Genomic DNA, 24,854 nt, shown 5'->3' on the forward strand with positions numbered 1-24,854 from the left:
TTTTAGCTTGTTAGGTGCTGGGTATTTTTGTATTCCTACAAATATTACAGATATTTTTGAGCTTTGTTCTGGGTCATAGTTAGGTTACTTGGAAACAGTTTGATCTTTTGGGTAATGCTTTTAAGATTTGTTATGTGGGGCTAGAGCATCATTTAGTCTAAGGGTAATTATTCTCTATTCCTGGGGCAAGACTGAATACTTGGTCTGGAGAACCTTCTGCACATCTCAGGGATTCTGTCTCTGGACAGCTGTATTTTTTCCTTTACTCTGCCTGTGAAATGTAGCCACCTCAGTCAGTTCAGTCTCAATACTCTCAGTTCTGTCTCCTTAACTCAGGTAGTCCACTTGGCTCCACCTGAGTTCTCCCTCCCTGTGCTGTGTCCTAGATATTCTCAAGGCAGTAAGCAATCTTAGGACTCTTCTCTCAGGGATCACTGTTCTTCATTGCCTGATGTCCCTTTTCTTTAACACTGTTTTTTTCATATTTTTTGTCTGATTTTTTTTTTTTTTTGGTTGAGTTGAGATTAAATACAGACTTTTTTACTTTGTTGAAAGAGTCATTTGGTTACTTTTAAATAATTAAAAACTTTAAATAAAATTAAGTTTTAATTATTTAAGTTTAATGGGACAGCTTTTACCAGGAAATACTCTTCCTAAAGTGCTATACTATGGGCAGTATCTAAAATTTTAATACTGAAGCACCATTTTAAATTTTAGTACACTAAGTCTAGCCCAAATGATGACAAAGCCATATCTCCAGATGGCTAAGCTCACAGTTACTCATTTCCATTTGAACACTTTTAGTATGTATTTGCCTAAGGAAATTACAATTACTTTATGCTTAGATAATTATAGCCCATAATTATTTGACTAACTAAACTATTAAAGTGAAAAGATAATGTTATTTTACATCTCAAATAGAACAGAAATCCATCTACTTATGCCAAAAAAAACCCCTATAGTCCTTTTCTGTGTTAACTATATAGCTATTATTAAACACAACTGTTATTTACATTGTCAGATTTCCTTGTTTCTAATTTCTTTATGTTTATTTTAGTAGGCATATTATTTTGTTTTATGTTTTCCCTCCCACATGTTTTATCCACATAATTCTGTAAGTTTTCCATGGAATTATAGAAATGAGTATTCAGATACACAAGAAGTTTATGTAACTAGTTTTGTTCTATGCCCGACAAATAGCTTTTGGCTGGTGCTGTTCTTTCTATACATTTTTTTATAGTTGTTTTAATTAATTAAGAGTTTTTAATAGGTTTCTCTAAATAAAACAGTAAAGATGATAGTTACCTCGAAGATGCTCTGGAAGAAGAGATTTTGTTATTTTAGCAGATATTTCCCCCCCCTATTTCTGAATAGGTAACAACGACATAATTTTATATGTTGAGTATTGATGTTTTCTTATTTGATATTTGTTCATGCTACAGGTACTTTGGAAGTTCGTCTAATGGGCTGTCAAGATATCCTAGAGAATGTCCCCGGACGGTCAAAAGCAGCATCAGTTGCACTACCTGGTTGGAGTCCAAGTGAAACCAGATCATCTTTCATGAGCAGAACGAGTAAAAGTAAAAGTGGAAGTAGTCGAAATCTCCTAAAAACAGATGACTTATCCAGTTCAGTAATCAGATTTTTTTAACAATCATATAACAAATTAAAGGGCCTATGCAAAGGGCTGAGCAGTGGGGACAGAGAAGAGTGAGAAGAGTCAGAGTTGGACAACAAACTTTAAAATTATGATTTCCATAATTTAAGTTTAAAATATCAAAAGCTATAATGACAAGAAAATTTAAAAGGCTACAAAATTTACCCTGCTGAAAATATGTTAGAAAACTGAATGACATATAACATTAATTCTTTTGGAATAATGAAATATTGAACATCACTCTTTATGTCAAACTCTTTGTGTCACATCTTGATTCTTTTAATGGTATAATGACACCTCTAAACTAACGTTGAAATTTTGATAGCTAACCACTGAACTAAACATGTTTAACTAGGACTGTGTCCCAGAAGTAAACTGAAATGGGGCAGTGGGTAAAGGTGGTAAAGTAAAATGGGAGAGGTTTATGAAGTACTTTGGAGACACTCTAAAGTAATCATAAACTATGATGTAATTATACAACTGGTGGGAAAGGCATGTGACAATTCAACCTAGTACAGTGTGTCTGTGCTTTCCTGTATATAGAGAGAGACTTTAGGAAAAATGTGAAAATAAAAATTGTTTAAGGTAACAACATTAATAGCAAATGTAGAGGGAGAAAAACTGGATGACTGATGTTGATATGTAAATACACACACACGTGACAAACAATTACTGGTCACTCGTTAGTCCTTTCAGTTACATTTTAATATAAATGAAATAGCGATTACTATTTGTGTTTTTGTGAAACACAAAGGATAACTTGGGAGGGTCTAGTGGGAGTGTATATATAAAACTAGCCATTTAAGATTCAAAAGCTTCAGTAGTGAGTAAGAAAAACTTATTTTCAAAGGATCATAAGACTTTTGTTGATATTAAACAGTGGCATTTCTATTTTAAAGGTTTTAAAATATTTAAGCAAGTTTTAAATTGTAATTACAGATGATGTCTGTGCAGTTTTGAAGCTAGATAATACTGTGGTTGGTCAAACTAGCTGGAAACCCATTTCCAATCAGTCGTGGGACCAGAAGTTTACACTGGAACTAGACAGGGTAAGATGAGAAACTTTTTACTTGAATTTTCATTATATTTATAATTCATTTTTAATGTAAATTTTATGTTTGAGAAGACTTTGGTAAGTTTTATTCTTAACAGCATATAAGAAGGACCTAGGTATTTTTGACACTTCTCATCTGATGAGGTATACATAAATCTACCTTATCAGATTGCTGCAGGAGTTTTCATTTGTGCAGTGATTTGAAAATGTATACTTTGTACTACCCTGAAAGATCAGCAATCAGGTGACATCTAATATTGAAATTTTTTTTTTATTTTAATATTGTGCTCTCTGACCACTAAGGTGATTCTTCTGACTCACCACTTGTTGGTTATATTATCAAAGCTGGATTTGAAGTGAACTATTGTGCTCAGACAACCATTCCTCCATGTATCTCAGTGGCTTTCATGAATAATGTGAGTGGCTAGAATGCAATCTGTAGCTGTAGAACCCAGCAGAAGTTAACTTGGTCCACAGTAGATTTAAATCCACGATGATAACTTTATTATTTAGATTCTAATCTATCCGTTGGGGTGTGGGAAGAAAATATTAAAACTTAATCATAATTTTATCTAAAAAATAAGAAAGATATTAAGCTTTTTGTCGTTTAGTATTCAGATTGATGGTACATATGTCATTTTAAAAATTACATATATGGGGGTGGTAGGGGGGTAGTGGTGTGATGAATTGGGAGATTGGGATTGATATGTATACACTAATACGTATAAAATGGATGACTAATAAGAACCTGCTGTATAAAAAACTAAAATAAAATAAAATTCAAATATAAAAAAATAAAATAAAATCAAAATTACATATATTAGTGAGAGCAGATTTATAGTGCTTAATGATGATGTGAGGTGGCAATTACTGCTCTGGCCTCTACTTTTAAAATATTTTTTCCAGTTTATTTTTTTCTGTCTCACAGCCAGTATCTTAATCAGGCCCTCATCATTGCTTTTCTTGGTTCAGATACTGTGTCTGACACTTAAATATTAAATGTACTTGAACAAAATGCTTAACTTTTTATGTATACCAGTTTCCTTATCTTTAATACTATCTACCTCCCTGAAATGTGTGAGGATTAAATCCATGTAAAAATCTTAGGCTAGTGGTAAGAACTCAATTAATGTTGGCTATTTTTACTAAAGTAATTTACTAACTAATCTCCATGTGTCTGAGAACCAGACTCATCTTCAAAGAATAATACTTTCATCTAGGCATTCATTCTCTAGCTTAGGATCATTCATTTAATTCATTAAAAATTATTATGAAATTATTTGTTCATTTATTCATTGATGCATACTGTATTCCAGGCACTTCCAGGTGATAGATTAGCAACAAACAATATAAACAAGATCTCTCAAGATTTCCTCAAGGAACTTATACCTCAGTGGCTTCTCAGTATATGTCTGATTATTTGCAGACTTTTTACCATTACGTCTGAAACTGTGTATGATTTCAGTTAAAAAGATATTGAGGACATTGAATACTAGGCTAAGGTCTTTATACTTGTTGGTAGTGGGGATGAGAGAGACATAATAGAAAAATTGATCTTGGGGTATGTATGAAGAATGAATTTGAGAGAATAGAGACTAAAGGCATATAAATTTGCAGGAGGTTACTCCAGTGCTGCAACTGTAAGGTGAAGAGAACTTGAAGTAAAATGTGGCAGTAGGAATAGAAAGAAAGAGATATATGTAGGAATTGCTGTAATGGAACTCTTAGGCTTAATAGTCAGTGATTTTCTGTTCTGTGTCAAGCACCATTCTAGATGCTGGTTATGATTGACCAAAATAGTCAAAGTCCCTGTATTTATCGACCTTATATTCTAATGAGGGAAGACAAATAGTTAACAAGTTTTTTTTTTAAAAATCTTCAAGTGCAATGAAGGAAGTAAATAAGGTATTGTAAAGAAGGGGGTGGGGGCTATTTTAGGTAGAGGACATAATTAGGGAAAGTCTCTTTGAGGAGGCTACGTTTGACTTGAAACCCGATGGGGGGAAAGTTGCCAGAGTTAAAAAGATCCAGGTAGAGTGTTCCCAGCAAAGGAGAAAAAACATACAACGCCTTGGGGTAGGAGAAAACTTGATGTGTTGTAAGAATAAAAATCATGAACAGAGATCAGTGTAAAGATGTAAAATAGCAGATATAGGTGGGTGTCAGATTACTAGGGTCTTTATAATCAATAAATTAGAAGATAGTTGAAGGGCTTTTAATAGGGGATTTTTCATCATCTGATTTAGATGATCAAATAGAAATAATATAAATATAGAAGCTAATAAAAGAGTTAGCAGCCCATAATGGGAAAGAGTTTATAAAGAAAGAAAAAAAAGGTCTAACAATCAAATCTTAAGTAGTATTCCAAGTATAGGAGGAGAAGGAAGGTTTGCCAAAGAGAAATAGAAAAATCTGGGTTGGATCAGATCATACCCTAGATCGGATCTTAACCTTATAAAAAGCTTATCCAGTGAAGAGTTGCTGGAATGGTGAGATGATGAAAATCCTGTTACATATGGAACAGTTGAAGGAAAGTGGGATTTAAAATCTATTAAAGAAGAGATTTAACAAAGATTTGGTAACTGTCTTTAAAGTTAAAAGGAGGAACATGTAAAACAAGAATTAAACTAGTGATAGCAATGATATTTCCATTTGTGTGTGTTGACTCTGATGGATTGGTAGTAACTTTCTGGAGCTCACTGTCAAGGTTTACTGGATGGGTCCCTGTTTATGCTGATCAAGTAGCAGTGTTTGCCAAATGCTTGGAAAAGGGGCAAGTGGTAAGCTGTAGTACATGTTCCTTCCATCCTTGGATTGACTGTATACTTTGTGGGTGTGGAAGACAAAGCAGAGGTCAATGATGGCAGATTTCATTTCAGTACAAAGAATAGTACTATTAAAAAATGAACTGAGCTGCTGTAGTAAGTTCTCGCTCAGTAAAGTTTTTTTTTTAACTTTTTATTTTATATTGGGGTATAGTTGATTAACAAAGTTGTGTTAGTTTCAAGTGTACAACAAAGTGATTCAGTTACACATATACATGTATGTATTCTTTTTCAAATTCTTTTCCCAATTAGGTTGTTACAGAATATTGAGCAGAGTTCCCTGTGCTATACAGTAGGTCCTTGATGGTTATCCATTTTAAATATAGCAGTGTGTACATGTCAATCCCAAACTCCCTAACTATTCCTCCCTCCCACCCTGCCCCCCTGGTAACCATAAATTAGTTCTCTAAGTCTGTGAGTCTGTTTCTGTTTGCACATAAGTTCATTTGTATCTTTTTTTTTTTTTTTTTAGATTCCACATATAAGCAATGTCATACAATATTCCTCTTTCTCTGTCTGACTTACTTCACTCACTATGACAGTCTCTAGGTCCATCCATGTTGCTGCAAATGGCATTATTTCATTATTTTTAATGGCTGAGTAATAGTCCATTGTATATATGTACCACATATTCTTTATCCATTCCTCTGTTGATGGACATTTAGGTTGTTTCCATGTCTTAGCTATTGTAAACAGCGCTGCAGTGAACATTGGGGTGCATGTATCCTTTCGGACCATGTTTTTCTCTGGGTAATGCCCAGGAGTGGGATTGCAGGATCATATGGTAGCTCTGTTTTTAGTTTCTTAAGGCTCTCTCAATAAAGTTGAATGAGCAACTTATATAAGAGAGATTTAAGGGAATTGTTGTATCAGAAAAAGATTACACTTCCAATATTTTTTTCAAGTCTGATATTTTCTCTTTGTCAACTCTGATTTTTTTTCAGCTCTGATATTTGCTGGAACTAGCATTGTTCCATGCTGTAAATTAGCTGTTTAATTAAATAGTTAGACCAATATAATTCAGTCAAGCCCACCAGAGAGGGAAATGCAGTTGAGGTTGTTAGTGTATATGGATATCATTATATACATGTCTTGTTATATTTGCATCTTCCTTCTATACTGTGAATACATGTAAATATTTATGACTCTAAAATGTTTCAGTTTCCATTCATTCTTAAATTAATAGGTTTGCTATAACATTGGTCTTGAAGCCAGACAAACTGGATTCATTTACTTATTAGATATTTGATGGTAGACAAGATACATAACCTTACTACTGGGCATTTATTTCACAATCTCTAAAATGGGGATAAAATATAATCCTCACAGGACTGTTAAGAAGAAATGCTTTGTGTTGCCTGGCACATTTAGCTACTCAATGACTTTAGTTCTTTCTTTAGCCCTAGGCTGTGACGTGTGGCTATGAATTTGAGTATAATGGAAGAGCATGTTAAGTAATGGGAAATTAACTGGTTGAATGTCATTTTCTTTCATTTCAGAGCCTATTTAAAGTAATTATAGGATTTTAATGAGTGTTATGATCAAAATGAAATTTTTTTTTTTTTGTGGCGGTTGCTTTTTTATTTTATTTGTGTTTTTTTTTTTTCCACACACACACACTGTATTTTATTTTTACAAGAGATAAATAGACTGACACCAAGCATTGTACATGGATGACCACAACAAAAGCAACAATGATTGCAATTACCAAACATGAAACACACTCATACTATGTCATAATATTGACATTCAGTCCAGTAATCCTCCACTGTAACAGCTCCTTTACTTTGCAGTGAAAATTGATTTGTATATTCTTTGCTTCTGAGTCCTTGTGGGATTTTTTTTTTTAATTCAGACAGAAAGTCACAAAAATTATACTCATCTTCATCAGTTCACTCAGTCCCATGTAATTAATTTTTTTTTCATCTTGATCTTTTGTTAGCACTTTTATGAGTTCATCAGTTTTTCATTAGAGTTCTGAAAATGCTTATTCATTCAGTTCAGCAGTACAGTCAGTTACCAGAAACCTGTACTTGTCAGAGTCTTTTCCATGAATTTCTTGAAGATGAAAGCCTTTTATAGGAACATATTTGCAAAAGCATCAGAGTACACCCAGAACTGTCTGTAAATGACGAAAGACTTAAAAATGACCACTGTTAAAGATTTGATGAAAGTTCATAATAATGGAGTTGACAAGAAAATTAGTTATTTTTGAGATACACATTTTAAAATAATAACTAGGATTATTACTTATAGCATTATACCAGAACATATAAGATTTTTAGAAATTTCATGTAATGTCTGAAACATTTATATTAACATATTTCCATACATATTTCCATACAAATACAAATATAAGATTTTTAGAAAATTCATGTAATGTCTGAAACATTTATATTAACATATTTCCATACAAATAACCCAATGAAAGTTTAGTATTAGTTGTTTTGTTTGTTTGTTTTTTTATACTGCAGGTTCTTATTAGTCATCAATTTTATACACATCAGTGTATACATGTCAATCCCAGTCGCCCAGTTCAGCACACCACCATCCCCACCCCACTGCAGTTTTCCCCCCTTGGTGTCCATATGTCCATTCTCTACATCTGTGTCTCAACTTCTGCCCTGCAAACCGGCTCATCTGTACCATTTTTCTAGGTTCCACATACATGCATTAATATACGATATTTGTTTTTCTCTTTCTGACTTACTTCACTCTGTATGACAGTCTCTAGATCCATCCACTTCTCAACAAATGACTCAATTTCGTTCCTTTTTATGGCTGAGTAATATTCCATTGTATATATGTACCACATCTTCTTTATCCATTCGTCTATTGATGGGCATTTAGGTTGCTTCCATGACCTGGCTATTATAAATAGTGCTGCAATGAACATTCGGGTGCATGTGTCTTTTTGAATTACGGTTTTCTCTGGGTATATGCCCAATACTGGGATTGCTGGGTCATATGGTAATTCTATTTTTAGTTTTTTAAGGAACCTCCATATTGTTCTCCATAGTGGCTGTATCCATTTACATTCCCACCAACAGTGCAAGAGGGTTCCCTTTTCTCCACACCCTCTCCAGCATTTGTTGTTTGTAGATTTTCTGATGATGCCCATTCTAACAGGAGTGAGGTGATACCTCATTGTAGTTTTGATTTGCATTTCTCTAATAATTAGTGATGTTGAGCATCTTTTCATGTGCTTCGTGGCCGTCTGTATGTCTTCTTTGGAGAAATGTCTATTTAGGTCTTCTGCCCATTTTTGGATTGGGGTGTTTGTTTATTTATTATTGAGCTGAATGAGCTGTTTATATATTTTGGAGATTAATCCTTTGTCCGTTGATTCGTTTGCAAATATTTTCTCCCATTCTGAGGGTTGTCTTTTCGTCTTGTTTATGGTTTCCTTTGCTGTGCAAAAGCTTTGAAGTTTCATTAGGTCCCATTTGTTTATTTTTGTTTTTATTTCCATTTCTCTAGGAGCTGGGTCAAAAAGGATCTTGCTGTGATTTATGTCATAGAGTGTTCTTCCTATGTTTTCCTCTAAGAGTTTTATAGTGTCCAGTCTTATATTTAGGTCTCTAATCCATTTTGAGTTTATTTTTGTGTATGGTGTTAGGGAGTATTCTAATTTCATTCTTTTACATGTAGCTGTCCAGTTTTCCCAGCACCACTTATTGAAGAGACTGTCTTTTCTCCATTGTATATCTTTGCCTCCTTTGTCATAGATTAGTTGACCATAGGTGTGTGGGTTAATCTCTGGGCTTTCTATCTTGTTCCATTGATCTATGTTTCTGTTTTTGTGCCAGTACCATATTGTCTTGATTATTGTAGCTTTGTAGTATAGTCTGAAGTCAGGGAGTCTGATTCCTCCAGCTCCATTTTTTTGCCTCAAGACTGCTTTGGCTATTCGGGGTCTTTTGTGTCTCCATACAAATTTTAAGATGATTTGTTCTAGCTCCGTAAAAAATGCCATTGATAATTTGATAGGGATTGCATTGAATCTGTAGATTGCTTTGGGTCGTATACTCATTTTCACAATGTTGATTCTTCCAATCCAAGAACATGGTATATCTCTCCATCTGTTGGTATCATCTTTAATTTCTTTCATCAGTGTCTTATAGTTTTTTGCATACAGGTCTTTTGTCTCCCTAGGCAGGTTTATTCCTAGGTATTTTATTCTTTTTGTTGCAATGGTAAATGGGAGTGTTTCCATAATTTCTCTTTCAGATTTTTCATCATCAGTGTATAGGAATGCAAGAGATTTCTGTGCATTAATTTTGTATCCTGCAACGTTACCATATCCATTAATTAGCTCTAGCAGTTTTCTGGTGGCAGTTTTAGGATTCTCTATGTATAGTATCATGTCATCCGCAAACAGTGACAGTTTTACTTCTTCTTTTCCAATTTGTATTCCTTTTATTTCTTTTTCTTCTCTGATTGCCGTGGCTAGGACTTCCAGAACTATGTTGAATAATAGTGGTGAGAGTGGACATCCTTGTCTCGTTCCTGATCTTAGAGGAAATGCTTTCAGTTTTTCACCATTGAGAATGATGTTTGCTGTGGGTTTGTCATATATGGCCTTTATTATGTTGAGGTAGGTTCCCTCTATGCCCACTTTCTGGAGAGTTTTTATCAGAAATGGGTGTTGAATTTTGTCAAAAGCTTTTTCTGCATCTATTGAGATGATCATATGGTTTTTATTCTTCAATTTGTTAATATGGTGTATCACATTGATTGATTTGCGTATATTGAAGAATCCTTGCATCCCTGGGATAAATCCCACTTGATCATGGTGTATGATCCTTTTAATGTGTTGTTGGATTCTGTTTGCTAGTATTTTGTTGAGGATTTTTGCATCTATATTCATCAGTGATATTGGTCTGTAATTTTCTTTTTTTGTAGTGTCTTTGTCTGGTTTTGGTATCAGGGTGATGGTGGCCTCATAGAATGAGTTTGGGAGTGTTCCTCCCTCTGCAATATTTTGGAAGAGTTTGAGAAGGATAGGTGTTAGCGCTTCTCTAAATGTTTGATAGAATTCACCTGTGAAGCCATCTGGTCCTGGACTTTTGTTTGTTGGAAGATTTTTAATCACAGTTTCAATTTCATTACTTGTGATTGGTCTGTTCATATTTTCTGTTTCTTCCTGGTTCAGTAGTGGAAGGTTATACCTTTCTAAAAATTTGTCCATTTCTTCCAGGTTGTCCATTTTATTGGCATAAAGTTGCTTGTAGTAGTCTCTTAGAATGCTTTGTATTTCTGCGGTGTCTGTTGTAACTTCTCCTTTTTCATTTCTAATTTTATTGATTTGAGTCCTCTCCCCCTTTTTCTTGATGAGTCTGGCTAATGGCTTATCAATTTTGTTTATCTTCTCAAAAGAACCAACTTTTAGTTTTATTGATCTTTGCTATTGTTTTCTTTGTTTCTATTTCATTTATTTCTGCTCTGATCTTTATGATTTCTTTCCTTCTGCTAAGTTTGGGTTTTGTTTGTTCTTCTTTCTCTAGTTTCTTTAGGTGTAAGGTTAGATTGTTTACTTGAGATTTTTCTTGTTTCTTTAGGTAGGCTTGTATAGCTATAAACTTCCCTCTTAGAACTGCTTTTGCTGCATCCCATAGGTTTTGGGTCGTCGTGTTTTCACTGTCATTTGTCTGTAGGTATTTTTTTATTTCCTCTTTGATTTCTTCAGTGATCTCTTGGTTATTTAGTAACGTATAGTTTAGCCTCCATGTGTTTGTCTTTTTTACGTTTTTTTCCCTGTAATTCATTTCTAATCTCATAGTGTTGTGGTCAGAAAAGATGCTTGATATGATTTCAATTTTCTTAAATTTACTGAGGCTTGATTTGTGACCCAAGATGTGATCTATCCTGGAGAATGTTCCGTGCGCACTTGAGAAGAAAGTGTAATCTGCTGTTTTTAGATGGAATGTCCTATAAATATCAATTAAATCTATCTGGTCTATTGTGTCATTTAAAGCTTCTGTTTCCTTATTTATTTTCATTTTGGATGATCTGTCCATTGGTGTAAGTGAGGTGTTAAAAGTCCCCCACTATGATTGTGTTACTGTCAATTTCCTCTTTTATAGCTGTTAGCAGTTGCCTTATGTATTGAGGTGCTCCTATGTTGGGTGCATATATATTTATAATTGTTATATCTTCTTCTTGGATTGATCCCTTGATCATTATGTAGTGTCCTTCCTTGTCTCTTGTAACATTCTTTATTTTAAAGTCTATTTTATCTGATATGAGTATAGCTACTCCAGCTTTCTTTTGATTTCCATTTGCATGGAATATCTTTTTCCATCCCCTCACTTTCAGTCTGTATGTGTCCCTAGGTCTAAAGTGGGTGTCTTGTAGACAGCATATATATGGGTCTTGTTTTTGTATCCATTCAGCCAGTCTATGTCTTTTGGTTGGGGCATTTAATCCATTCACGTTTAAGGTAATTATCGATATGTATGTTCCTATGACCATTTTCTTAATTGTTTTGGGTTTGTTTTTGTAGGTCCTTTTCTTCTCTTGTGTTTCCCACTTAGAGAAGTTCCTTTAGCATTTGTTGTAGAGCTGGTTTGGTGGTGCTGAATTCTCTTAGCTTTTGCTTGTCTGTAAAGCTTTTGATTTCTCCATCAAATCTAAATGAGATCCTTGCCGGGTAGAGTAATCTTGGTTGTAGGTTCTTCCCTTTCATCACTTTAAGTATATCATGCCACTCCCTTCTGGCTTGTAGAGTTTCTGCTGAGAAATCAGCTGTTAACCTTTTGGGAGTTCCCTTGTATGTTATTTGTCGTTTTTCCCTTGCTGCTTTCAATAATTTTTCTTTGTCTTTAATTTTTGCCAGTTTGATTACTATGTGTCTCGGCGTGTTTCTCCTTGGGTTTATCCTGTATGGGACTCTCTGCGCTTCCTGGACTTGGGTGGCTATTTCCTTTCCCATGTTAGGGAAGTTTTCGACTATAATCTCTTCAAATATTTTCTCTGGTCCTTTCTCTCTCTCTTCACCTTCTGGGACCCCTATAATGCGAATGTTGTTGCGTTTAATGTTGTCCCAGAGGTCTCTTAGGCTGTCTTCATTTCTTTTCATTCTTTTTTCTTTAGTCTGTTCCACAGCAGTGAATTCCACCATTCTGTCTTCCAGGTCACTTATCCGTTCTTCTGCCTCAGTTATTCTGCTATTGATTCCTTCTAGTGTAGTTTTCATTTCAGTTATTGTATTGTTCATCTCTGTTTGTTTGTTCTTTAATTCTTCTAGGTTTTTGTTAATCATTTCTTGCATCTTCTCAATCTTTGCCTCCATTCTTCTTCCGAGGTCCTGGATCATCTTCACTATCATTATTCTGAATTCTTTTTCTGGAAGGTTGCCTATCTCCACTTCATTTAGTTGTTTTTCTGGGGTTTTTTCTTGTTCCTTCATCTGGTACATAGCCCTCTGCCTTTTCATCTTCTCTATCTTTCTGTAACTGTGGTTTTTGGTCCACAGGCTGCAGGATTGTAGTTTTTCTTGCTTCTGCTGTCTGCCCTCTGGTGGTTGAGGCTATCTAAGAGGCTTGATGGGAGGCTCTGGTGGTGGGTAGAGCTGACTGTTGCTGTGGCAGTCAGAGCTCAGTAAAACTTTAATCCACTTGACTGTTGGTGGGTGGGGCTGGGTTTCTTCCCTGTTGGTTGTTTTGCCTGAGGCAACCCAACACTGGAGCCTACCTGGGCTCTTTGGTGGGGTTAATGGCAGACTCTGGGAGGGCTCACGCCAAGGAGCACTTCCCAGAACCTCCGCTGCCAGAGTCCTTGTCCCCACAGTGAAACAGAGCCACCCCCCGCCTCTGCAGGAGACCCCCCAACACCAGCAGGTAGGTCTGGTTCAGTCTCCCTCAGGGTCACTGCTCCTTCCCCGGGTCCCGATGCACACACTACTTTGTGTGTGCCCTCCAAGAGTGGGGTGTCTGTTTCCCCCAGTCCTGTCGAAGTCCTGCAATCAATTCCCACTAGGCTTCAAAGTCTGATTCTCTAGGAATTCCTCCTCCTGTTGCCGGACCCCCAGGTTGGGAAGCCTGACGTGGGGCTCAGAACCTTCACTCCAGTGGGTGGACTTCTGTGGTATAAGTGTTCGCCAGTCTGTGAGTCACCCACCCAGCAGTTATGGGATTAGATTTTACTCTGATTGTGCCCCTCCTACCGTCTCACTGTGGCTTCTCCTCTGTCCTTGGACGTGGGATATCCTCCTTGGTGAAGTCCAGGGTCTTCCTGTCAATGATTGTCCAGCAGCCAGTTGGGATTCTGGTGCTCTCGCAAGAGGGAGTTCTAGAGCACGTCCTTCTACTCCGCCATCTTGGTTAATCCTCTCTCCGATCAAAATGAAATTTAAGGCATTTATTGTTAAAGGGAAAATGGCTGGTTAGAAAATTTCTCTTGTAGCCAGGTTATTGTGTTAGAGTTTTGTATTTAAAATAGAACTTAAAAGTAGTTAAGTGTCTTGCCATCATTTTATAATTAAGGAAACTGAGAACCAGAGTGATTACATATTGATAAATTTCAGAGCTGGTACTAGACCTCTAGTGCCCTTCAAAATGCTCTTTCCTCTGTGGTGATTTGTATGAGATAGAAAGTTAGTGGCAAAAAGGAGGAAACAGCAGAAGACGATGAAAGCCTGGTAAAGAGAAAATAATTTAATATTACCCAAGCTACAAGCTTAGAAAACTAGAAAGACTGATAACTGTTGATTGGTTGTTTTTACTTGCACTTTTAATCCTCACCTAAAATTGTTTTTCTTCTTCATGGCATCAGACTTTCTTCCCACTTTGGAGTAATCCTCCCTTAAAAACGTTGAAGACACTGCATAGCTAAGTAAAGCTATTCTCCCTGAGGCCAGTTAGACCTTCTGGGTTCCTGATATGCATGTTATGTATCCCTAATTGGATTATAAGCTCCTCTTTGGAGGCCACATTCCTTATTGTGATAAATCCTTCTGTTTACACAGTACATGTTACTTTTACATTTTTTGTGCTTTTTTAGTCTTTTACTTTATTCCTTATATTTATAGAATATTTATTTATAGAAAATGTTTATAGAAACATTTATAGAAAATATTATTTTAAACTGACATGTTCATGCTCAGCATTTTGCCTCAAATGTCAAGTTTCTTTCCTATGACATTCTGGAACTAAGTTGTCTATACTGTTTCTATCCTTTCCAAAATACAAAAATTCATAGGTCTTTTTATTTATTTATTTATTTTTTATTTTTGGTCATGCCACGTGGCTTGTGGGATCTCAGTTCCCCAACGAGGGGCTGAACCCGGGCCATGGCAGTGAAAGCCCAGAATCCTAACCACTGGGCCACCAGGGAACACCCAGATAGGTCTTTTTTGAGTTTTGAGGTACTATAGAAATTATCTAGATCTAGAATGATATAGAAAAGTTCAGTTATGTTCCTGGGAGCTCAGGGCTCTGCAGAATTATTTCAGATGGCAACACAGACCCTTTTTTTTTCTTTTTGTTTTGAGATTCTGGATAAGATGTCATTTGGATTTTGCCACTTTAAAAAAAAAAAAAGTTTTGAAAATTGCTGGTGTAATCCAGCCCCCTCATTTTACAGATTAATAAGGATATTATTATGGCCTAGGGGTTAAATAACTAGCCTAAGCTATAATCTAGGATTCTGAAGTGTCCTGTCAGTTCTGTGTTCTTTCTGTTATCAGGTTACCCTTTTTATATTTTCCTATAAAAATTGGTTTTTCTTAATGTTTATTATAAACACAGTAGCTATGTAATTTCACATTTTTTCTGAATTCCCTCAGCCCTCCTGCTGTAAAAGTTTAATCCTCCCATGAGAGATTGAAATAAAAAGCAAGACCCTTTATATCTAACCTTTTCCCATTCACATTTCCCTTTGATTAACTTTGCTAATGTAATAGAGAACCACCTTTATCAATATTAGAAACAGGATGAACTGAAACTTAGAAAAATTTTAGCAGGAGCCAGTTCTGTTAAGAGCAGAGTACTAGAGAATGTTCACTGCTCAATGGAAAAGGAAGAAGAGAACATCTAAGGTAGTGAGAGCCAGTAAAAATATAATAGGGTTAATAGATTAGAAGTAACAGTAGCATTGAAGGACCAGTGGATACTGAGGAACTAGAAAGAGTGAGCTAGTAGAATGTTAGGAGGTGATGGTCAGAGAGAAGGATTCAAACAGCTGAGATTGTGGAAAGATTGTAGATATTGGTAGGAGTGAGAGGCTAAGGTATCCAAGAACTCAAGGGATTCTTATTATTTATTGGTTTCACATTTTCAGAAATTGCCTATACATACTACTCTTAAACCATCCACACTCCTATCCTCATTCTTCCAAATAATTAGGTTAAATCAGTAACTTAGTGTTTATATTATTATGACTATGTAAATATTGTTTACAGATGAACCATATTCCATACCATGATTACATTCTCTTTTTAGTACCAAGACCCCCTTTGGGCAAATAATTGCCCTTTTTTTAATTGCTTATTTTGTTTTGCTTTGCTTAGTTTTCTATACACCTATCCTTTATCACCAGGATCTCCAGAAGGACTCTAGAATAACTCTATGTAGGCAGTTATATCAGCAAGCTGTCAGTCATCCTTGGACCCACTCTACTCCCTAGCAACATCCTTTCTGGAGCCTTACATCTTTCTGCTCCAATTTAAATGACTGCTATATAGCTTTTATCTTGAGACTCTCTTTCACCATAATCCTATTGGATCACCTGAGTCTTGAATTTCTCTTTCAGCTTTCTTGTTTTATTTCCTCATTTTGGTGGATCATATCCCACATTTACATGCTGAGAAAAGAGTGAATGAAAGTTTTAGAGATCTTGCATATCTGAAATATCTTTATTCTGCTGTCATGCTTGGAGTCTAGAATTCTAGGTTGGAGATTATTTTCATTAAGAATTTTAAGGAATTGTAGTTCTAGTATTGTAGTTGAGATTGCTTATGTGTCTTTGACTTCTAATCTTTGATTTTGATTTGCTTTTTCTTTTTTAAAGATTTTAAGATTTTTATCTTTTTTCCCCTGGGATTTTGTGATTTCACAGTGGTGTACCTTATTAGGTGTAGGTGGTTTTCACTCTTTGTGATAGGTACTGTGTGGCACCTTCAGTTTTGAAAGCTCATTCTTCAGATTTGAGAAATTGCATTTATTTGATAATTTCCTCTTCATTTTCAGTGTCTCTCTTGCTAGTTGAACCTTTTAGATTGATCCTCTGATTTTCTTATCTTTTATCTATTGTCTGTCAGTGTGTCTTTTTGTTCTGCTTTCTGGGAAAGTTTGATACTTTTATTTGCCAAGACTTGATTGACAAACTTATATCTGATATTATATTTTTAATTTCTAAAAGTTTATTCTTTTAAATATCTTGTTTTCCTCTCATGGGGATAATATCCTCTCTTACATTTTAGAGGATATCCATTTTATGTTTTCTTCTCCCTGAATTGTCTTTATTTCTCCTGAGATCCATTTCATAATCTGTTTATCGTATTGCAGATTTGGTGAAATGTGTGGCCATCCTTGGCTGTCTTAAAATGAGCCATTAAGAAGAAGATTGGAAGTTTTGTATGTGGGGCTCTTCCTTACCCAAGTTCTGAACTAGTTAAAAGAAAGGAAGGTGTGACTAATGGAAAGTAAAATGTCATTATGAGCTGTTATTTGAAAGTGTGGTTGGGTGTGCAACAATAATGGGGCTATACTCAGTCCCTTAGATCATTGTGGGCTCCAGCCCATATAAAACTTAAGGCATAGCAGAGAAAAACAAATTGTATACTTCCATTTAACAGCCCGGCTCTCAAGGAAGAAAGGAAGAAATGGACTGGATTATTCATGTCCAGTTTCTCTCCCAGTCTTTTATCAGATAACTCACTCCAGGAGATGAATAAGAGGGTTAAGGTAGAGACCCAGATATTTAGGAGAAAAATGAAAATTATTCCTCATAGAAACCATGATAATGAGCAAGATGCTTTCCTCCCTATAAAAGGATAAAAATGCATGCAAACATCTAAATGGGGTGTGAAACATCTTAATATAGAACAAGCCATAGAATAGGAATACAAAGAAATTTTAATTTCTTCCCTGTGTGAGCTAACATTCAGCATATTATTGTTGTTTTTGGCCATACCACGCGGCTTGCAGGATTTTAGTTCTCTGACCAGGGATTGAACCCAGGCCACTGCAGTGAAAATGCCAAGTCCTAACAACTGGACTGCCAGGGAATTCCCACATTCGGCGTATTGTTTAATCTTAGATGCTATTTTTTTGTTTGTTTGTTTGTTTTAATATTTATTAGAGTATAGTTGATTTACAGTGTGTGTTAGTTTCAGGTGTACAGCAAACTGAATCAGTTATACATATACATATATCCACTCTTTTTTAGATTCTTTTCCCATATAGGCCATTACAGAGTATTGAGTAGAGTTCCCTGTGCTGTGCTGTCCTTATTGATCATCTGTTTTATATATAGTATTGCTTATATGTCAATCCCAATCTCCCAATTTATCCCACCCCCCTCCTTACCCCCTGGTAAGCCCCTGATAAACAAATAAGTTTGTTTTCTACATCTGTAACTCTATTTCTATTTTGTAGATAAGTTCATTTGTACCCTTTTTTTAGATTCCACATATAAGCGATATCATATATTTGTCTTTGTCTGACCTACTTCACTCAGTATGACAATCTCTAGGTCCAGTCCATGTCGCTGCAAATGGAATTATTTCATACTTTTTTATGGCTGAGTAATATTCCATTGTATATATGTACCACATCTTCTTTATCCATTCCTCCATGATGGACATTTAGGTTCCTTCCATGTCCTGGCTATTGTAAATAGTGCTGTAATGAGCACTGGGGTGCATGTATATTTTCGAATCATGATTTTCTCTGGATATATGCCCAGGAGTGGGATTGTTGGATCATATGGTAGCTATATTTTCAGTTTTTTAAGGAACCTTCATACTGTTCTCCATAGTGGCTGTACCAGTTTACATTCCCACCAACAGTGTAGGAGGGTTCCCTTTTCTACACACCCTCTCCAGCATTTATTGTTTGTAGATTTTTTGATGATGGCAATTCTGACCAGTGTGAGGTGGTACCTCATTGCAGTTTTGATTTGCATTTCTCTGATAATTAGTGATGTTGAGCATCTTTCCATGTGCTTTTTAGCCATCTGTATGTCTTCTTTGGAGAAATGTCTATTTAAGTCTTCCACCCATTTTTTGATTGGGTTGTTTCTTTTTTTGATATTGAGCTGCGTGAGCCATTTGTATATTTTGGAGATTAATTCTTTGTCGGTTGCTTTGTTGGCAAATATTTTCTCACATTCTGAGGGTTGTCTTTTAGTTGTGTTTATGGTTTCCTTTGCTGTACAAAAGCTTTCAAGTTTAATTAGGCCCCATTTGTTTATTTTTGTTTTTATTTTCATTACTCTAGGAGGTGAATAGAAAAAAATCTTGCTGCGATAAAAGAGTGTTCTGCCTATGTTTTCCTCTAAGAGTTTTATAGTATCTGACTTTACATTCAGAATGGTCTTTAATCCATTTTGAGTTTATTTTTGTGTATGGTGTAGATAGTGTTCTAATTTCATTCTTTGACATGTAGCTGTCCAGTTTTCCCAGCACCACTTATTGAAGAGACAGTCTTTCCTCCATTGTATATTCTTGCCTTCTTTGTCATAGATTAGGTGACCATAGGTGCGTGGGTTTATCTCTGGACTTTCTGTCCTGTTCCATTGATCTGTATTTCTGTTTTTGTGCCAGGACCATACTGTCCTGATTACTGTAGCTTTGTAGTATAGTCTGAAGTCAGGGAGCCTGATTCTTCCAGCTCCGTTTTTCTTTCTCAAGATTGCTTTGGCTATTCGGGGTCTTTTGTGCTTCCATACAAATTGTAAAATTTTTTGTTCTAATTCTGTGAAAAATGCCATTAGTAATTTGATACGGATTGCACTGAATCTGTAGATTGCTTTGGGTAGTATAGTCATTTTCACAATGTTGATTCTTCCAATCCAAGAACATGGTATATCTCTCCATCTGTTTGTGTCATCTTTGATTTCTTTCATCAGTATCTTATAGTTTTCTGAGTACAGGTATTTTACCTCCTTAGGTAAGTTTATTCCTAGGTATTTTATTCTTGAGATGCTGTTTTTTAACTTATAATGGAGCTATAATAATACTTACCCTTTTTACCTCTTTTGCTGCTTCCAATTCTGTTACTATCAAATGACACATCATATCCTCTGAGGCTATATGAGTCCTCTGAGCCAATGAACTATATGTATAATTGTCTTTTCCCCCCACCCCTCTATCATCTCTTGACCACCAGGCACTTGCCAGTATCCTTAAGGACTTTGGTTCTTCACTCCAACATCCCGTCATCATTATGGGGGATTTTAAAAATCTAACTATCTAAACAACAACCCATTTAACATATTTCAAACTTCTTTGAATGCGTCAACCCCAGTATACCTTTGCTCCTTGTCATTTTAGCAATGAATTGTTCTGAAATCTTAAATTTAGTATTCTAAACTGTTACCAGATCTGCATAAAGCACCTAGTTTAACACCTTGTACATAATGGTGTTGCTGTAAATGATAGCTCATGTTATTATTGTTACTCTGGCTCTTTTACTTCTTTGTTACCACACAGCTAGATGTTTGGTCAAACATTTCCATTTCCTTGATTCTTCAGGAAGGAATTGAGAAAGGGGCCATCAGAAAATTTCATTTTCTTCTCTGTTTACCCTAAAACTATTGTTACCCTTTACCATTTCCTTACTGATGCCCCCACAGCATCCTTCAACCTTGTCTTTATAGGTATGTAGGTTTTGGTTGGGAAATAAGATACATGATTAGAAATAGGAACTATATGTGTATACACTGAGGCAGAAAAGTTTGTAATAGGTTTGGAATAATAGGGAGTCTTTGGAACTTTTTCTAGGATGTGAATTGATATAGGGTGCAGTTATATATAACTGTTACAGCACTAAATAGTTTGTATCACAATTGTTTACTTTTCTTTTCTGCTCCCACATCTATAGGGGGCAGACTTTTCAAGCAGAGGTCATAGCTTTGTATTCTCCATTATCTCAGTCTCACTCTTCTCTGTTTCTCATTTTCCCAAAAGATCCTAAGGTTTCCTTCTTTTTGTCACATTAGTTCCAGCTGAGAATCACCCTCATTGAACTGAACTGAAAACAGATATTACTGTTTCCTGAGGTGGTAGTTTTCTCTTTGCCCCATAGTAGATTCTGATGGCCTCCCTTCCCTGTTCTTCTCTTTGTCTCTGGAGGCTGATAGCTGCGAGTTTGAATCAGTGGGCTCTGACATGAAAGGGGAGACAATGTTAGAAGATCTAAGGGCAGGAGGAGAGGGTAATCAGGGTGTTTGTTTCCTTCTCTCCTTCCCTTTTTTACAGCAGTGTTCATCTATGGCTGCAGTTCCTGTTTGACAGTCCCTTTTCCAAGATCCAGTTCTCACTGAATTCTGGTAACTGTTTCTTCTTGCTCATTCAGGCTAGGAGTGGTAATAGATTTCTACTGTAGGTAATCCTCAGATACTTCCCGTCCTTGTTGATTCCTTAACCTGAATCTTACCTTCATAAATAACCAATTTTTAAAAACTTAAACTCTTTTTGAGTGTGCAGTCTCTTTACTGCTGGGACCCTAGTTGATATTTCCCAAGCCTATGTTGTCCTCAGAAGCCCATAGAAGACCAAGTAATCAAAGGAGGAGACCAATTAATGTGACACCTGACATGTGCACCTTTACAAATCTCACCTTTCCTTGGTTTTTGAATTTTCCATGCTTTGAATAATTTTCTCTCTTTTAGTAGCTGCAGAAAACTTGCTTTTTGCCCTTTCTTTCCTTTTCAGCAGTGAAACCTGCCTCTCATTTTCACCTATCAGAGGTTCCCAAACTTTCTCGATTCACAACATCCTCAGTGTTCCAGTAATTTTTTTACAGTGCGTCTCTAGGCCAAAAGAAATACCCAGTAGTTCCATTTATTAAGAAGTAGTTACTGGGAACTCCCTGACAACCAGTGGTTAGGACTCCACGCTCTCACTGCCAAGGGCCCGGGTCCGATCCCTGGTCAGGGAACTAAAATCCCACAAGCTGTGTAGTGTGGCCAAAAATTAAAATTAAATTAAAAAAAGAAGTAGTTACTAACTAAAAAGCTTGTGCACAGCAAAGGACACCATCAAGAAAATGAAAAGGCAATCTACAGAATGGGAGAAGATATTTGCAAGTCATCTATCAGATAAGAAGTTAATATTGCAAAATACATAAAGAACTTGCACAACTCAATAGCAAGAACAACAAAAAACAAATAATCTGATTTAAAATGGGCAAAGAAACTGAATAGACATTTTTCTAAAGAAGACATCCACATGGCCAAGAATGACATGAAATGGTGCTCAACATCACTAATCATCAGGGAAATGCAATTCAAATCCACAGTGAGATATCACATGTTAGCATGGCTGTCATCAAGAAGACAAGAGATAAGTGTTGGTGAGGATGTGGAGAAAAAGGAACCCTTGTACACTGTTGGTGGGAATGTAAATTGGTTCAGCCACTGTGGAAAACAGTATGGAGGTTCCTCAAAAAATTAAAAATAGAACTACCATATGATCCAGCAGTCCAACTATTGGGTATATATTCAAAGGAAATGAAAACAGGATATTGAAGAGATATCTGCACTCCCATGTTCATTGCAGCATTATTCACAATGGCCAATATCTGGAAACAGTCTGTGTCCATCAAAAGATGAATGGATAAAGAAAATGTGGTATATATATATACAATGGAATGTTATTCAACCATGAGAAAGAAGGAAAAACTGCCATTGTGACAACATGGATGGACCTTGAGGACATTATCCTAAGTGAAAGAAGTCAGACAGAGAAAGACAAATATTACATGGTATCATTTACATGTGAAATCTTAAAAAGTCAAACTCATAGAAACCAAGAGTAGAAAAATGTTTGTATGAAGAGGTTGGTAAAAAGGTACAAACTTTCAGTTATAAGGTAAATAAGGTCTGAGCATCTAATGTATAATGCAGTGTATAATGGTGACTAGTTAATAATACTATATTGTGTGAATGAAATTTGCTAAGAGAACAGAACTTAAATGTTCTTACCAAATGTAAATATTTTGTGTGTGTGTGTAAAATAGGTGATAGATGTGTTAATTAGATGGGAGGAATTCTTTAGTAGTATATATTTGTATATGTGTATCAAATCATCATGCTAACTACTTTAGAAAAAGTAGTTACTATTTACTTTCGGGCCTTACAGAGACTTCAGACAAAACCATACAGATTCCTTAGTTCTACCACAGTTTCTTCTTTGATCCTAGGTTCAGATTCATAATAAGACAAAATGAAACACAAGTTGAGACAGTTTGCCAGTATTGCCAATCTGTACTTAGCTCAGATCATACTGCTCAGCTATTTTGGCAGTGGTTTTACTCCATGTAGAATTTTGTTGCTCTTGAGGTTTGACATTACCTACAAACATGCCCTTGCTTTATGGAATGGACCTGCTTCTTCTGGAAAATTGCCAGCAAATGAGCAGTCGTACTTGCAATTTAAATTCAATAAATATCAGTGGCATTTCCCTATATAGAGGGTACTTTGCTTTTCAGATACTATATCCCTGCTTTACTGAATTGCAGTAGATGTTAGGGGTTAAAGTAGGATTAGGGTTCCATGCAACAGTGTTATGAATAGACATAAAATATCTTAATCTGCTTTGGACTGTAGCCACTCTCCCCCCTTAAATTGTAGAGAGAGTGATACAGGGAACAATGCAAAGTAACAAAAAGTAAAGAGCTTTGTACCTAAAATTTCATGTAGAACTCCAGGAAAGCTAATGTAGGCCTTAAGATAACCTTCCATCCCAAATCTCAGGTGTTTCTAACGTACTTCAGGTTGAAGAATGGAATAAACAGACAGAGGAAAGAGAAATGAGTTAATATGTGAGTTTTACCAGAGTGGCTAGAAAAAATATAAAGGAGGTGATTTGACCTTCTCTCATCCAGAGAAAGATATACTCTTACAATTTTAGCAGTGTGAAAAGTATAAGAACTTTTAAGAATTACTAATTTCGCCCCTAGCATCTATACCACTTGCATTTGCCTGATCCATAACAAGTTTTCCTCCCTGATACCATGGAAGAAGTTAGGAGAAAGTAGACCTCTCCTTTTCTAATCTAAAATAAAGTAGTCTAAACTACCAACCCCTGGTTCAGTTATGCAGTTTATTTCCCAAAATAACTGTTTTCAAAATACTTAAAATTTTAACTTGAATGGAATATTATAGCATTAATACCCACCACTTCTAAATGCCATTTGCTGATCTTAAAATAATAAAATAATTATCCTCTACTCATCCTTACCCTTTCCTGACAAGTATTCTCTCCCATAGTAATTATGTATCAGAGAGAAGCAATGAGGTAGGAAGTCCTGAGCTCATATACTCACTGCCAAGATATCTTTTTCTAGTCCTTTTTTTCTGAGTGTCTATGAGACCTTTTGGCACATTGTGTCTTGACTCATTTTTTTCATGTTCTGTTTTTTTGTAAGTGTTTTCTGTGTTCATTTGCATCAACTAGTTTTATTATTTAAAGTCAAATGGTTTTTTATTATGCATACTAGAAGCTTAGATAATAAGATGCATAAGTTCACAAATTGAAAGTTTTTATATGAAAGAAGTAATTTATTACTTTGTTGAGCCTAAAGGGAAAAACATTTATCTCTTTTTGTGGGTGATCCACAAAATCCTGAAAAACAAAATAATGGAGAAGTCTTATGCTTTATAATTAAAATGTATGCAGATTATGACTTGTATGTAGAGGTCAACTTATGGCTTGACCTCCAGTTTATAAACTGTGTTCTGCAAGTACATTTAATAATTGATTGTTAAAACCTTAAATATATTTTCCACATAAGCATTATTTTTAATGACTACAGAGTGTTCCCTCATGTAGATAAGGTATAATACTCAAGTTGTCCCTGGTTTTGGGGGGGGTTTTTGTTTCGTTTTGTTGTGTTTGATGTTGTAATAAATGAACATTTTCCTGTATAAAACTTAGTTTCCTGTTTGCTACCTACCTACGCAGACCCCTGTAATCACTGGTCTTATTACCCGGTGGTATTCTTTAGAAGATTAAATGACCTAACATTCTTAAAGTGTTTGGCATAGTGTGTGGCACACTGAAAGTGGAGAATAAATGCTATTCACAGACCTTTTCCTGATCAACATTGGGATAAAGAAATAAGAAGGTTTGAAATGGGTTCTTTGAGGT

General features: G+C 35.6%; 1 protein-coding gene across 1 annotated transcript in view; it reads left to right on the top strand.

Moving 5' to 3' along the window:
* PKN2 (protein kinase N2) overlaps positions 1–24,854 on the top strand; it is a 135,511-nt gene that overhangs the window by 84,184 nt on the left and 26,473 nt on the right. Inside the window, exons 7-8 of the mRNA XM_036859939.1 lie at positions 1,443–1,628; positions 2,597–2,706. Coding sequence (XP_036715834.1) covers positions 1,443–1,628; positions 2,597–2,706 — 296 coding nt within the window. The remainder of the gene's footprint in view (positions 1–1,442; positions 1,629–2,596; positions 2,707–24,854) is intronic.

Source organism: Balaenoptera musculus, chromosome 1, assembly GCF_009873245.2.
Source record: "Balaenoptera musculus isolate JJ_BM4_2016_0621 chromosome 1, mBalMus1.pri.v3, whole genome shotgun sequence".
NCBI classification, from domain to species: Eukaryota; Metazoa; Chordata; class Mammalia; order Artiodactyla; family Balaenopteridae; genus Balaenoptera; species Balaenoptera musculus.